A 13,799-nucleotide genomic window follows, 5' to 3' on the forward strand; every position below is an offset into this window, starting at 1 on the left:
ATTTTTGCACCGTTTTTGTCTTTTATATTTTTACTTTTCACCTACATATAATAGATTTAAAATGTTGCATTTTTAAATCGCTTGCTTATTTTGATTAAATTTACCGCTCACATTGTCGATGTCCAAATATACCGAAAGTAAACGGTCACCCTGCTGACGATCACTTGTTGCTGGAGCGACAATCGTTATCGATCCAATTGGGGTGATTGGCGCCAAGAATAGAAATCTAATAACAAATTTAATTTAGCTTAGATTGTCTTTCGAGCAAATCCTATTCATTATCGCAGAAAAGTTTTTATTACCCAACCAGCAGTCGTCTGCGATTTCCAGGTTGAACTATGCTCGAGGGTCTGCAGAGTTGTCGCCATTGACATTATCTTATCAATGTTAATAAAGAGCCTACGTATAAGTGGGGACCACAACGACCGACAAATGCCGCACTAGACGCAATAAACTCTTGGCTTGGCTTATTTTTAAACATTTTTGTATTTATTGATTTCACCATCAAATCAGATTGCAATCAATTTATTCACAGTAGTTTTCTTCGTTCTTTGCTCGTTATCAATGAATTACGCTTAGGGACACTATATCTAGCTAATTAATGGACTAAATAAACAGCAACGTATCGATAATAATAATAAATTTATAATAATAGTAATAGTAACTAAAGTGTATATCGCATTTGAAACTTAACAGAAAACGGTTATGGTTACAATTACGTATGTTTACTCGTATGTATATTCAGCGCAGTGCAGATCGTATCGGTTGGATCTTTACTACATAAATATACACATATATATATATATACATGTATATATGGCGACTTGCTTATCCAACACTTTGTGCTTACAAGCTAAACAAACTAAATGGCGGGGGGCCAACGAAACGCCTCATCTATTTACAATAAACTCTGAGCGCAACCCTACCCTCTATCTATTTACATTTATATCAAAATATCAACCACGTTCTATACATACATATATTGTATCTTTAACTAAATAGCAGCCTTTTTAAATTTTGATAACTTTTTTGCCGAATCCAATCGAGCTTAAGTCGTTGCTTTTTTTGGCCTCCATATACTGCAGATTGTACTTGACTCTATAGCAATTATATAGCAAATAGCAAATAAATTGTGTTATGGAAATCGTGGTGTAGTGTACGTGGTGCGTGTTTTGCGTTGGCCAACGTTCAACGTCAACGTCTCTTTCAAGTCTCTCGAGTTCGTTTTCATTTTCATTTTCATTTTGTTTTCTCTTTTCTGTTTTGGATTTGCCTTAGAAGCTAGTTAACTAAAAAATTTGCGCTCGTTGGTTTCGATCGTCTAGAAAAAGGATTACAATTACAATTAAGTTGCAGCAGTCGCGTCTACATATGCACAGATTGGGTTTCTCTCCTCTTTCTCCTTCTCCATCTCCTTCTTCACTGTTAACTATCCATCCGTCTATCGCTCCTGGGAGTGAGTGCTTGGGGGGTGCTTTCTCTCCTCTAAAAATCGTAAAACTCGTTCGATTTGTTATTGAAGCGACGCGTCAGCACATAGACAACCGCCTCATAGGTGGCCATCATGATTGCCGTGTTTGGAATCTGTCTGACCAGCTGCGTGGCCAAGCCTCTGTGGGTGCACAAAATATTGAGAGGATGGAGCAATTAGTGGCCTGGAATACTTGGCAAATAATAATAACTATAAAGCAGAGTCAGCACGCTCGCTCGGTGCGGGTCCGAGTGATAATCAAATTAAGGTAAACAAACAGAACAAGATGCGACGCAAAAGAATGATTTCTTAAATAGATTTCACGCCGAGGAGGGGGAATAGATTTGGGGAAGCCACGAAGTCGTGGGTGGCGTGTTATGATAATTTATTATAGCGTTGGAAATGCCAACAATCTAAAAAAGCATCCGCTTTATCATATAAATGTGTTTCTTTTTATAGAGGATGCGCTTCAAGGCAATAATTCTATAAAAGTGAAACGGGAGCAAGCTTGTGGGATTCCCTATTACAATCTTTAAGTTCATTCTGAGTTGTTCTCTGATTAAACTAATGAAACCCCCAACCAGTGGGGATTCCTACGCACCTATACAGTCCAGGTCTGCCCTCCTCCTTCCACACCGTATGCAGTGTCTGCCAGAAGGAATTGTACTTGTTGCCCTCCTCGCGCAGCCGAGTACGTGCCACCTCGTGCGGATACGCAATGCAGGAGGCGATTGTCTTCGAGACGGCACCGGCCATCATGAACTCCAAAAAGTCCCGCGAGCCCTTGGTGTCTGTTTGCCTCTGATTGCGTTGCTCCAACTAAAAGCAAAAAAAAATGGAAGAATAATCGGGGGGATTCCACAAGCCGAAACCTAATCACACGACTTTCTCATACCAATTTGGATTTGATGAACTCGTAGATGACAAAGTGCACCATGGTCTCGCAGATGCCAAAGTAGCTGGCCGTGATGCCCTTGTAGAAGGCCGCAATACCGCCCTGAGCATACACACGCTCGATGCACTGCCGCACTGTCATTTGCACCTTGGAGTTGTGGTCCAGTTGCATGCGGGTCTTCACAAACCAAATGGGATTAGTGGCCGTGGATGAGACAAAGCCAGCACTGGCCGCACTCATGATGTGCACCAGCGGGGAGTCACGTTCAACGAAACTGATAAAAGATAGCAAAAATCCAAGAATGAATACGAGCAGTAAATTTATGAATAGAGTCTTTCACTTACCCCAAACTGTTGAGCGAGTTCTTGGTCTGTGAGTAGGTGCAAAAGTAAATGGCACGAGAGGGCGCAACGCCTACGAGATTCGGACCAAGACCTTTGAACAGGGCACGTGGACCCTCGTTCTGGACAATGTGTCTGGGAAGAGGAAGGAAATAAGGAATGAAATAAGATAATGATATACCGCAGACTTATACACTTACCGCAGACACTGGATGATGCTCATGGATTTGGGGGTTGTCGATGAGATGCCGCAATGGGAAATGGCCATAATCTGTAAGGAGTACAGGCAAAAAATGCAATTAAAAGCTGCTCAATCATGGATGCCAGGACAATGGAGATGAAAATGTTGTGTTGTGGCAGAGGTTTGCGGTTGGGATATATGGCAATGTGGCTGGAATGTGGTGGATCATGTGTGTGTATGTGTTGTATGAGAAATAGGTAAAAAAGAAGTTGGTACTACCCTACGCACACCCCCAATCACCTGTGGCTGTGATCTGTTACGTAATATCGTTGTGCTTAGCTTACGTCGTTGTTCCGGCCTCAACAGCTCAGAGGGACCGCCATTGGCCGGTCCACTCCCCGTTGGCTCCACGAGCCTAGAGGATGGCGTCATGAATGCCGTCGAGCTTTGCAGACGCGTCTTGACCACCTCCAGGGGGCATGTTACCACGGCTCCAACGGTGCCAGCGGATCTGTTGGAAGCAAGGAAACCAAAGAAACATCAGTAATCCGTTTGGAAAATGTTCCCCCATCTAAAAATAGTTGCGGTCGCCTCCCCCAACAAAGAGATAAAGTGCTTTGACATGGTGTGTGTGCCAAAAATATTTGGATATCATAAAAATAAATAGCATTTGGCAATCGACCACGCTGAAATATACAAATGAGTAAATACACTCTTTCTCTCGTTCATATCTCATCTCAAAAACTCGTATTTCTTCGATTTGCGCAATTCCTTCGCTTAAATTGGTTTTTCGTTGGGGCACTATATCTAGTATATCTCGAATATCTGTACAAGCATGAGTCGCCTGTCACCCCTTCCATTTACGAGTCGAATTCCATTTTCATTTCAAGTGGAGGGCCGTTTTGATTGGTTCATTGCATTCTGCTCCATGTAACATGGCGGGGCTAGGGGCTTTGAATGAGAGGGGGGCTGTTATCCATTAAGTAGTCCAGTGAATTATAGAAAATTTTCTATTTCATTTCTCATTTCACATGCAAATCAAGGTCATGTCATGTAATTGTTTACTGGCTTGTGAAATCGCTGGCATTCCGAATCAGAATGCAGATGTCGGTTCTCACAGAACACAAGGAAATCTCACACCCACACAAATATTTGAATGGAAAGATTGCTTAGGGTAATTTCGCCTGGAAGAATGTGTATAATTGAGATAAACTTTTTACTTAAATATCCATTCAAATTATATTAAAGAGATATCAAATCTGATGCATAGCCATGAGGGTGCAACAGCGCTATCGTAAGAGATCCATCGATGATTCCATCCAACAACATGCAAGACGTGTGCTTGATCGACTCGAGATTCGCAGTTAAGGGGAAACTCCCGCATTCACCTTAAAGTTAACCTTGCCAAACAAAATACAACCCTCCAAAATTAATTATACACGACCTTTCCCAAAAGGAGAAATAAAACAAACCAAACCAACACACTGATTACCTCTATCATTATCAACAAATTGGAAAATTTGGAGATAAAAGTGCCATAATCACTTTGCTATCTAGGGAATGTGTTTGTATTTATTCGCCGGAGCATAACTCGTGATCGCAGAACTTGTAAATTGGCGGTTGGCAACAGAACAGCGAGAGAATCATGAAATTCGATTATAATTATAATAATCCACGGCAATGACCGCCACACGAGACGGAAAATAGTTATGCAACAAAGAAATATAAAAGAAGGGGATGGAAAACGGGACAGAAGAGAAACACGACAACAAGTTTGATCGATGAAGCAGAAAGTTTCCTGCAACAGGCACGAATGTCTCCTTTAATCCCTGGAAAGTACAGAAATTAACCAACGTTGGCATCTTCGAATGTGGGCTGGGGCTGGGATTGCAGTGGAGCCAGTGGGTAGTCGAGAACCGGTCCGTACTGGTTACGGATTGACCCCCGCCTCTGGGGCAGATAACCTTTGCCAGCCCCGCGAATGAATTGCAATTCGGTCGGACAAAGCGGGACTATCCGGACTATCAGCTCCTATCAGCGATGGCCCTAGGGCCCCTCGTCTGTCCCCATACTATATTTATATGGATGCTCAGTCCCAGGCGGAATCTGTGACATAATTACTGCGAAACCGGTAAGAACCGAAACCAATCCAAAGAGAGAGAGAGAACACGCCATATGCTCCAGCAATCTTCCTTTTTCCTTTTCCAACTTTTTTTGGCAATGTTTGACACATTTATAGGCAGCCTTTTCGCACCCACTCGGCAAGCACAGGCCTGATTAAACAATTTCACAAATATAATCACATTTAATCAATGGATTAATGGTCAAGTGTTCCGACTATTGAATTACAATTAGCATCTGGCTGCCACTTCACGAGAAAGTATTTAAGGCAAGCCGTGTTTGCCCTGCAACGTGCCAGACACAAGGATAGACGATGGGCAAACACGAGAGCGAGAGACGTTTCGGTTACGGTTGCGGGTGTTACGGGGAACTGGGAGTCACGGATCAACAGGTTAACGGACTTGGGGAATGAAATCGTTTCAATTTAAGGGGGAATTTGTTAGCCTCCCTATCTGGGGATTTCATCTGAATCAACATAAAATATACAAACAGCTGCGCTGGAGAGCAGATTCTTATCCGCATTCGTCTTGACAACGAATAAAATGAGACATTGATTAATCCCTTGAAAACCTGTATGTAAGCCAGCGATGACCACTTCCGACCTAAGCGAATGCTGCAAAACAGAATCTACAGAAACAACATACATGACGTGTGCATGACATTAATGCTCGGCTCGAGTTATGCGTTTGTTGTTGTTCAAATGCAAAAATTCTGCTCACCGCTGATCTAATCCCTCATTGAAAAATCGTTTTCCCTTGCTAATGGAAACAAAATATAATTATCCATGCCATCATGAAGATATCAATTAAAAAATAATGTGTGAACCATGTGAAATTCTGTATATTTTTGCAACAAATAGCTTTATTTTAAAGTACACACGAACGTGTACGTAGAGCCATATCTATAGCCACATCGGGACTCCCGATCGATGGCCTCCCCCCCGGCCGCCGCTGACGGAACATGTGTGAAATGTGCAAAATGCAGCCGGTCCGGTTAATGTTAATGCGCTATTTATCTGTTTTTTGACATTGGTCGGGTTCGCCGATGTTGTTCGCCCCACAAACACGCGCTCTCTGGTGGCAGATAAGAGGTGGAAACTTTGGGGTCTAGCAGACATGGTCTATGGACGAGACGTACAAGTGTAAAAAGTGTGGGAAACCGAACCTGATAATTCCCTTTACCGATGCGTCAGCCCTCTCTGTTGGGGAGGCTTTTGTCCAGCAGCTGCCTAAGAGTCCCCCACCTGTTCCTCCCCTCCCCAACCAACGCTCGGCACTGGGCACTGATAAAGACGTCTTGGCGGGGGCTACATCTTATCAAGAAATATTTCGAGTTTTTTTTCTTTTAATTTTATTTTGCGTTTCGCAGACTGAAGTTTCGACTTATCAGTGCGATTCTAAATTTTGTTCTTCTTTTTGCTAACGTTTTTTCCTTTTCTTTTGGCGTTTTTGTTTTTGTTGTTTTAGATTACGAAATTTATGGAAAATTTTGAATGTTTTTGTTTCTTTCTTTTATGGGTCAAAAGAATCAAGGTTAAACGGAATGTTGCCATTTGCATTTGTAAATGGAATGGGTTAAAGCTGTCGGGCATTCCCAAGAAACGGGAATGTTGGAAAAACAAATAAGTTTCAAAATTCAAAGGCCGCCACTGCTTTTCTGTTAAACTGCTTGCCTAACTGTACATAATGAACCGATGCAAAACAGCTGACTTTCACGTGTTGTTGGATTACAAAAAACAATGAGTTCCAAAACATATGTATGTATTCAAATTTTCTAGTGAAAAATGGACATTCCTTAGATGAAATGCATTTAGTATTTATATAAAAAAAAGATCGCTAAGATTACATTTTAATTTTGGTTTTTATTAAATAAATTCTATATAAACTTGGCACGCGACCTTCTATAGAAAAATATATACATAAACATCATTTGTAAATAAAAATCTTTCCCTGACAATATATCTATGTACATATATGTTCACATACAACGGTACAATATATACAGCCAATAAAAATGTTTATATTTATATTAGGAAAATATGTGTCTAGATCAAGAGCAGAATAAAACAGGACGCCCTTGACACAATTTTTGCCTATAGGAAATGTTTGCAAACATTTTACCAGCAAACTGAATAAATTATTAAAACCAAAGCAATGCCAAAAATTCAAATAAAACGAATAGAAGATGATAAGGAGTCAAAGAAGATAAATAAATGATAATGAGAGAGGACATAAACGATAGATAAATGCGAGCAAATAAGAGTAACTTTCCATTTACCTCATTTTTTTATTCATTCATTTATGTACCTACATATTCACACTTCTAGCTGGAAGCACCTTATGGCGCCAGAAAGCGACCTTAGATGCCAGTATACCCATCCCCGAAAACGAGCAAGCGGGACAGATACATTTGTTACGGGTTTCCAAAAAATAAATACAAAAATGCGTACGTGCGGGAAGACATGTCGCTTAGAGCCAAAGAAGAGAACAGGAGGGAAACCAAAAACGAAAACAAATCACAGCTGATGGAAAAATCGAAAAAGTCCATAGAAAAATGTGTCGAAAAAGAACTGATGGAACTCTGATGGATGCGAAAAACTAAGAAGCTATCTACGGGTTGCAAGACCTAAACGTAGCTATATAATATAGTAATCCGATCTTGTGTATTTATTGAGTTCAGCAAAACAGGAAAGGTCTCTTTCAATGTTTCCTTCTCTGTGCTAAAAACATTTATTAATTTTTTTTAACAAAAAACCGCGTCTAAAAATAATCAGAGAAATGAAATGCGATTACGAGTATTCACAACTTTCGGGCAGAGCAAAAGTGACATTGTTTGTTCTGTATTATCTCGTACTACCCCTCCACGGCGCCACCTGAGATTGGCAGCAATGTTGTTTGTTGCATTCGATTTAAACGCCTTCAGCCGCCTTCAACCAGCCGCCGACGAGTCAGTGTGCCAGAAAAAGTTTATTTGCCCGGGGCGACCGTCTAGAAAAACCAAAACAAAAATCCAAATCGCTTGCCAAGCTCAATTTAGAATGGGGGTTTCTATGAGTATATAAAAATATAACAATGTATACGCGATAATTGGGGGTAGAATAGAGAATATAGAAATGTGCAGTGTGTTTTTGCCAAAATTTCGAAAACATACCAAAACCTCGTACATACATATGTATTTAGATCTGAATTGTCTAGAGTCTAGACCAATTTAACAATTTTCTTTAATTGCCGATTGTTGTCAGATAATTAATGCCATCATTATTTGCATATTATGAGGACAGACTTTTCTATACAAAGTACAGTCTAAATACTGCAGTTCAAACATCATTTAATCGAAATTTAAGAACCTTAAACGTTTCCATTGACAATAGAGGTTTAATTCAGTTTTGGTACAAACATATATATTAGAAATCAATAAAATAGAACACAATAAAATACAAAATGAAAAAAGTATTTAATCGCTATATCGTTGAGAATTTATAGTTTTCTTTACCATTCAGTTGGAAAGAGTTCTGTAATTTCCTTCATGTACAGTTTTCAAAATGTTTACATTGAGTTTAAAGCAGCTTTGGGGTGTGCTCGACTATGTAGATGGATGGTCGGATGCATGTCGGTTAATTGCACGTTTGCTTTTGGTTTTATTTATAGCGATATAACAATGTGGGGCCGCCGGAGCAAGGCAAGGTTGTTTTTGCCTTAGTTTTCACAACGTGTACAAACACGAGACACACACACACATACAGCCCACCCCCCGTTTTGTGGTAGTTCTAGCAACAGGGTTACAAATACTTGGGCATTAAGAAAGCTCTGGCCTGGCTGCAACGTGAATGCTTTTCAACAGTTTTTTCTGCGCTTTAAGTGCACTACACATACGCAAACATATGCATATAATACTTACATATGTACCTGTACACTAGTATAGTATATAAGAAAGAAGTCTTACGACAGTAAAATGTGAACATTGAAACGATTTTCTTGAGTTGTTGTTTAACTGCTGATAAAAAAGCTTAGTCCAGCGCAGGCCGGCCGGCAAAATTACTTAGTTCTGGAGCCCCCTGTCTGTCATGTTGATGTTTTGTGGCCTTTTTGGGGGGCGACACGCTGGTGTTACTGTTGGGGATAACAAAACATGCACATAGGGCCGTCGTCAAGGCCATACCAAAAGTTCCATTCCATATTTATCACGTATGTTCGATCAAACACCCACCAACCTTTCGTTCCTGTTTCTGATACATTTACATACATTTCCCGAATGACCAGAGGCTCGACTCCTCTTTCCGTCATTCTCTTTCTTTGCTTCTTTCATTCTTTCTCCTTCCAACAAATACGGAACCAGAACAGAACAGAGTCACAAATAAAGCCGCCATCTGAACTTTCCGATCACCTACACAAAGCACAATGGAAGCAACAACACGAACTGCTTCGGAGAGACACGGATCCCTCCCCCAGGCACTCGAACGGGTTCAAGAGACTGATATGCCTCGCAGCGTGCGGCCCGTGTGTGTGTGCGTGTGTGTGTGTAGGGTGCAGGTAAAAATAAAAACAAAGTCAGATGCACGGTCCCGGGTCTAAAAATAGAAACGATAAAAGCGACAATCATAATAATAACAGAAACAAAAACAGCAACAAGAACAACAATGCAATTGAGCTTGTTAATGCCCGCCGCCTGAGTTATGGAACTCGAATTGGACATTGCCTGTAACGTGATTCAAGCAATAGCAATGAACCGAGTAGAGAAAGTAGGATAAAGAGAGAGAGGGGACAAGGGATAGGAAGGAGAGCTCCTGCATAACATGAGCTGATAAATGACCAATGTATGTACAGTATGTATTTTTGTTGCACATATTTACATACATATCCTGGGTATATTTGTGTTCTTAACCAAATTTCATATCTATTCTTGATTAGCATCAAGCCACGCTCCTCTTAATTTAGTAGTAAAAGAGCGCTAATTGGGTTAACGTTTAATTAGTGGAAGTCCTGATCGGATAATTATTACAGCCATAACCACGAGAAACTATATATAGTCCCTTGCGATTATGATGGGTATTCGTCAGTCGTTACTCTGCTTTACCGCTCTTGTTCTATAGTACTTTTAGTACTCATGTCCCCTCTTGCGGTGACGTTTATCTCGAATCCAAAATTGTTGTTCGCCAATCGCTGAGGACTGCAGAGCAGAGAGCAGAGCAGCTGTCCCCCAAAACACGTGAACGGAGCATGGCTCTCTTAAATTATTTTTCTGTTTGTTCTTCGGTACCCTTACAAAGAATGATATTATTTTTACCAGATGTTTTCAACGCACAAACGGAAGATCCTCCAACTATATAAAGCGTGTATGCATATTCTTGATCATCAATATCGATCGAGTTTAGTATATAAATGGAAACTGCAAGCGTATCATAAGATTCGGTGCGCTGCAGTTCGATTTTATTTCGGCCTTTCTTTTTTGGCGCCATTGCCAACTATTGACAACCCCCCCGGCCTGTCGCCGGAGGCCAGGTCAAATTTACTTGAACGGGCTGCTTCTGATTTGCGGCTAACTAAATCTAATCGCAACTGCGCCGTTTTAGAGATTCAACGTATTACTATGTACGAAACGAAATCCAAGCAAAACCGGTTTGTTGTACGTCTGTTGGAGCCTGACCTGCGATAAGACGCAATAGTTGCCCCAACAAACATACGAAAAATAAAGAAAATAGATTCCACTTACCCGCCGGCAATCAAATGAATGAAAGTATCTGCCTTGTTTTGAGCCATGCTCTCGCTCTCTCACGCTCTTCCGTCACTTAATATTCAATCAGTGATTGATTAAATAGCCACTAATTAACGCGCACTTGAGATTTACAAAAACAGGCAGCACAAAAAACTACTTTTGAAGGCACGACGACGCGACGTAGCGCGTAGGTGGACGGCGGGCCCAAAAGCTGGCGTGGGCCGGGGGGCCCGACCGGGGCTTATCCCAATGGATTTGTATTGGTATTGGTTTAAACTTTTCTTAATTATTTCACCAGGTCCAAGAGAACTTTCAGCGGTGCAAATTCTTCTGCAATTCAGCTTTTTTTTGGCACTGACAAGTTATGCAACTGCAACGGTATTCACTGATAACGATTATAGTTAACTATGACAATTATGCGCACGGCGCCAAGTCCATCGAGCACTCGTTTAATTGTTTAAATGTTTCTTAATGTTTAAATAAATCAGGTAGAAATAAATCCGCAGCTCGAAAAAAACACGTCCGGATCTATCGTTGTAGATTTATCGTTATCGGATTTATAGCGTCTCGTATGATGAAAACCCGAACTTAGCCCACTTAAGCCCCATCTATTTAAATAGTTCAACTATTTGAGCTAAATGGCGGAAACTATTAACGATTTTAAAGTCTTCGCAGGTCCATGCCATCCCTCCTCTGAACTTACAAGAAAGCCACGATTTTTTTACCCTGAACTGCGCTAAAATTATTAAATTTGTATTACCATTGTCGGTGGAATATTAAAATACCCCCCTGGCTTGCAATGGGTTAATCGTTCCTCGATTATAAGATTCCGTCGTATATTATTAGCTAGATAGAACATTTAGCCATGACCACATAATTTTATCTGAATAATGAATCAATTTTCTACTTGATTGGCTTATTTTGAATACTTGACTTTAATTTTCTTTGCCTCAACAACAATATAGCGTCTGGTATGGTAACAGACCGATCTTAGCCCACTAAAGCCCCCTCTATTTAAATAGTTTAACTACTTGCGGTAAATGGCGGAAAATATTAACGATTGTAAATGCTTTATGCCATCTTTTCTCTGAACTTAAAAAAAGCCACGAAATTTTTCACCTGAACTGCCCTAAAATGATTCAATTTTCATTATTTCCGGGCAGTCAATAAAATATACTGGAAAATACTATGAAAAGTATAAAATTTGAAAGGTGGCAACAAAATCAGTGTGACCTCGGACTTATCGATAAAATATAACGAAAAACGATCTTAGCCCATCTAACCTCTATTTAAACAGGTAAAGTTCTTGAGCTTTTATATCCATTTAAGCCGTTTTAACAGAGAATTAGTAAGGCTATGCACAGATTATCCTTAGAGCAGTTAGTTTTTAGATTTAATATTTCTGTGCGGCTTTTGTAAGTACAAATCAAGCGTGTTCAATCTCTTGCAACGCTTCAAGACGGACCGAACATCCCCGGCAAATCGAATCGCATCGAGAAAGGGCAGTAAGTTGAGTAACTCAGTGTCCCAATCACCTATAATGTAGTCGAAGATAGGTATGGAATTGTCCATGTTGAAACAGCACTCAGGTATTGAATTATCTAGGAGAATCACATTGGCCTTATCGTCGTTGACAATCGATACGAACTTAGCATTGAATCCTTGGACAGTGACGCATTTGTCGCGAAACAGCCGATGTCCCAGAATGTTGCGTCCGCCATCCAAATAGTCAATAATAGGCGTGGCATATGGCTCGGTTCCAGCAGTGAATACGACTATATCGAACCATTTCGAGACCTGATCCAGGAAATGGTCGACAAAGGGTCGCTTGTACACTTTGACCGTAGAATCGTGCAAATTAAACTCGAAATCAACTGGCACATAATGCCATTTGCACTTTTTCTGCGAACCCCGACCCCCTTTCACCCCTTTCTTTACAAATACTGAGGTCATGAGAGTTTCATCCAAGTCAAGGACGAGAGTTTTCTTCTTAACAAGCGTAAGTTTTCGCTTGGAACAAGAGGTCATGTAGTCGCCGTGCAGGTATTTTGATAGAAAGAGCTCATAGCATAGCTTATTGGTTATATACCGTAAGCGTCGCCTAAAGCGCAGCAGAGTTCCCACCAACAGGATTCCGAGTCTATGGAGTTGGGGGTTGTATAGACTGGCTTAACATTGTGGTTACTTACATGGTGATAAAAAAAGTAATTGCCGAAGTATTACTGGTATTTAAGGAAGCTGCGTCAACTCCCATTTTTGCTTTTAACTCTATAACAGAACAGTTACTGTATTTTTGAGAATCAAAGCAGCGTAAACGACAATGACGGATTTTCAGTAGCCTATTTGATTATTAATATACAGTTGATTAGTTCGTGTTCAAAAATGGCGCCCACTTACAACTATAAAAATACCCTAACGCTATATCAAAACGAGGGGGAACTGCGTGCGAGAGAGACAGAAAATCAGTCTGAGCGTGTCGTCGGGCACTGCGTAGCCACTGCAAATTGATTTGTTCCTTTTGGCTATACTAATTATCCGATCTGATCCAAATTCAGCAACCGGATAGATATGGTCATTCACTATGATTCTGCGTTTTTAGTTTTCTCAAATCTGCAATATTGTGGATGCAACAGATTTTCGTCCTTTGTGGGGGCGGATGGGGGTGGGGCGAAATTCTGAGATATACGTTTTATAGTGACATCTTAAAGGAGTGTGTGCACCAAATTTGGTTACTCTAGCCTTAATAGTCTCTGAGATTTGTGGTTGCCTCAGATTTTCGTCCTTTGCGGGGGCGGAAGGGGGTGTGGCGAAATTTGGACAGGAAACGGTCAAGGTCCGATATCACAGGAGTGTGGATACCAAATTTGGTTGCTCTGGCTTTTATAGGTTCTGAGATCCTTGAACTCATATTTTGCAATTGGCAAAACCGATCATGAAACCTGTGTGTTAGAGTGAGACAGAGCGAGAAAGAGTGAAATTGTTTTCGTGATTCAGGCAATAATAATTATACGATCTGGTTCAGATTTTGCACTCTGTAAGATATAGTCAAATTCAAATTAGCTTCAAACTAGAAATCAA

At 40.6% G+C, this 13,799-nt stretch overlaps 2 protein-coding genes across 3 annotated transcripts; both read right to left on the bottom strand.

Moving 5' to 3' along the window:
* Positions 1 to 965: 965 nt before the first annotated feature.
* LOC6589083 (mitochondrial carrier protein Rim2) lies at positions 966 to 11,178 on the bottom strand. Of its 2 annotated transcripts, none has more exons than XM_026988777.1 (7): positions 10,719 to 11,178; positions 3,189 to 3,399; positions 2,908 to 2,978; positions 2,711 to 2,842; positions 2,367 to 2,640; positions 2,073 to 2,290; positions 966 to 1,612 (listed from the first exon to the last, which is right to left on the bottom strand). In XM_026988777.1, the coding sequence occupies exons 1-7, from the start codon at positions 10,763 to 10,765 to the stop codon at positions 1,486 to 1,488; spliced, it is 1,080 nt and encodes a 359-aa protein (XP_026844578.1). In that variant the 5' UTR covers positions 10,766 to 11,178; the 3' UTR covers positions 966 to 1,485. The 2 variants fall into 2 exon arrangements, with proteins under 2 accessions (XP_026844578.1, XP_026844577.1); XM_026988776.1 differs by having other exon boundaries at positions 3,168 to 3,399; positions 10,719 to 11,177.
* A 907-nt stretch (positions 11,179 to 12,085) lies between these two features.
* On the bottom strand, positions 12,086 to 12,930 carry LOC6589082 (CTD nuclear envelope phosphatase 1 homolog). Its single transcript, XM_002014721.2, has 2 exons — positions 12,911 to 12,930; positions 12,086 to 12,861 (listed from the first exon to the last, which is right to left on the bottom strand). Exon 2 carries the CDS (start codon positions 12,747 to 12,749, stop codon positions 12,102 to 12,104), a length of 648 nt encoding a protein of 215 aa, XP_002014757.2. The 5' UTR covers positions 12,750 to 12,861; positions 12,911 to 12,930; the 3' UTR covers positions 12,086 to 12,101.
* Positions 12,931 to 13,799: the final 869 nt, after the last annotated feature.

This window comes from Drosophila persimilis, unplaced genomic scaffold (assembly GCF_003286085.1).
Source record: "Drosophila persimilis strain 14011-0111.01,24,50 unplaced genomic scaffold, DperRS2 tig00000191-arrow-pilon, whole genome shotgun sequence".
NCBI classification, from domain to species: domain Eukaryota; kingdom Metazoa; phylum Arthropoda; class Insecta; order Diptera; family Drosophilidae; genus Drosophila; species Drosophila persimilis.

What these genes read in the sequence shown, in the direction of transcription:
- LOC6589083 (XM_026988776.1), bottom strand. Translation starts at nt 10,765, where the DNA reads ATGGCTCAAAACAAGGCAGATACTTTCATTCATTTGATTGCCGGCGG. An exon ending in AACTCGCTCAACAGTTTGGG is followed by an intron (nt 2,641 to 2,710) that starts GTAAGTGAAAGA and finishes ATCTTTTATCAG; the next exon opens with TTTCGTTGAACGTGACTCCC. An exon ending in GGCAGACCTGGACTGTATAG is followed by an intron (nt 1,613 to 2,072) that starts GTGCGTAGGAAT and finishes GTGCACCCACAG; the next exon opens with AGGCTTGGCCACGCAGCTGG.
- LOC6589082 (XM_002014721.2), bottom strand. Translation starts at nt 12,749, where the DNA reads ATGACCTCTTGTTCCAAGCGAAAACTTACGCTTGTTAAGAAGAAAACT.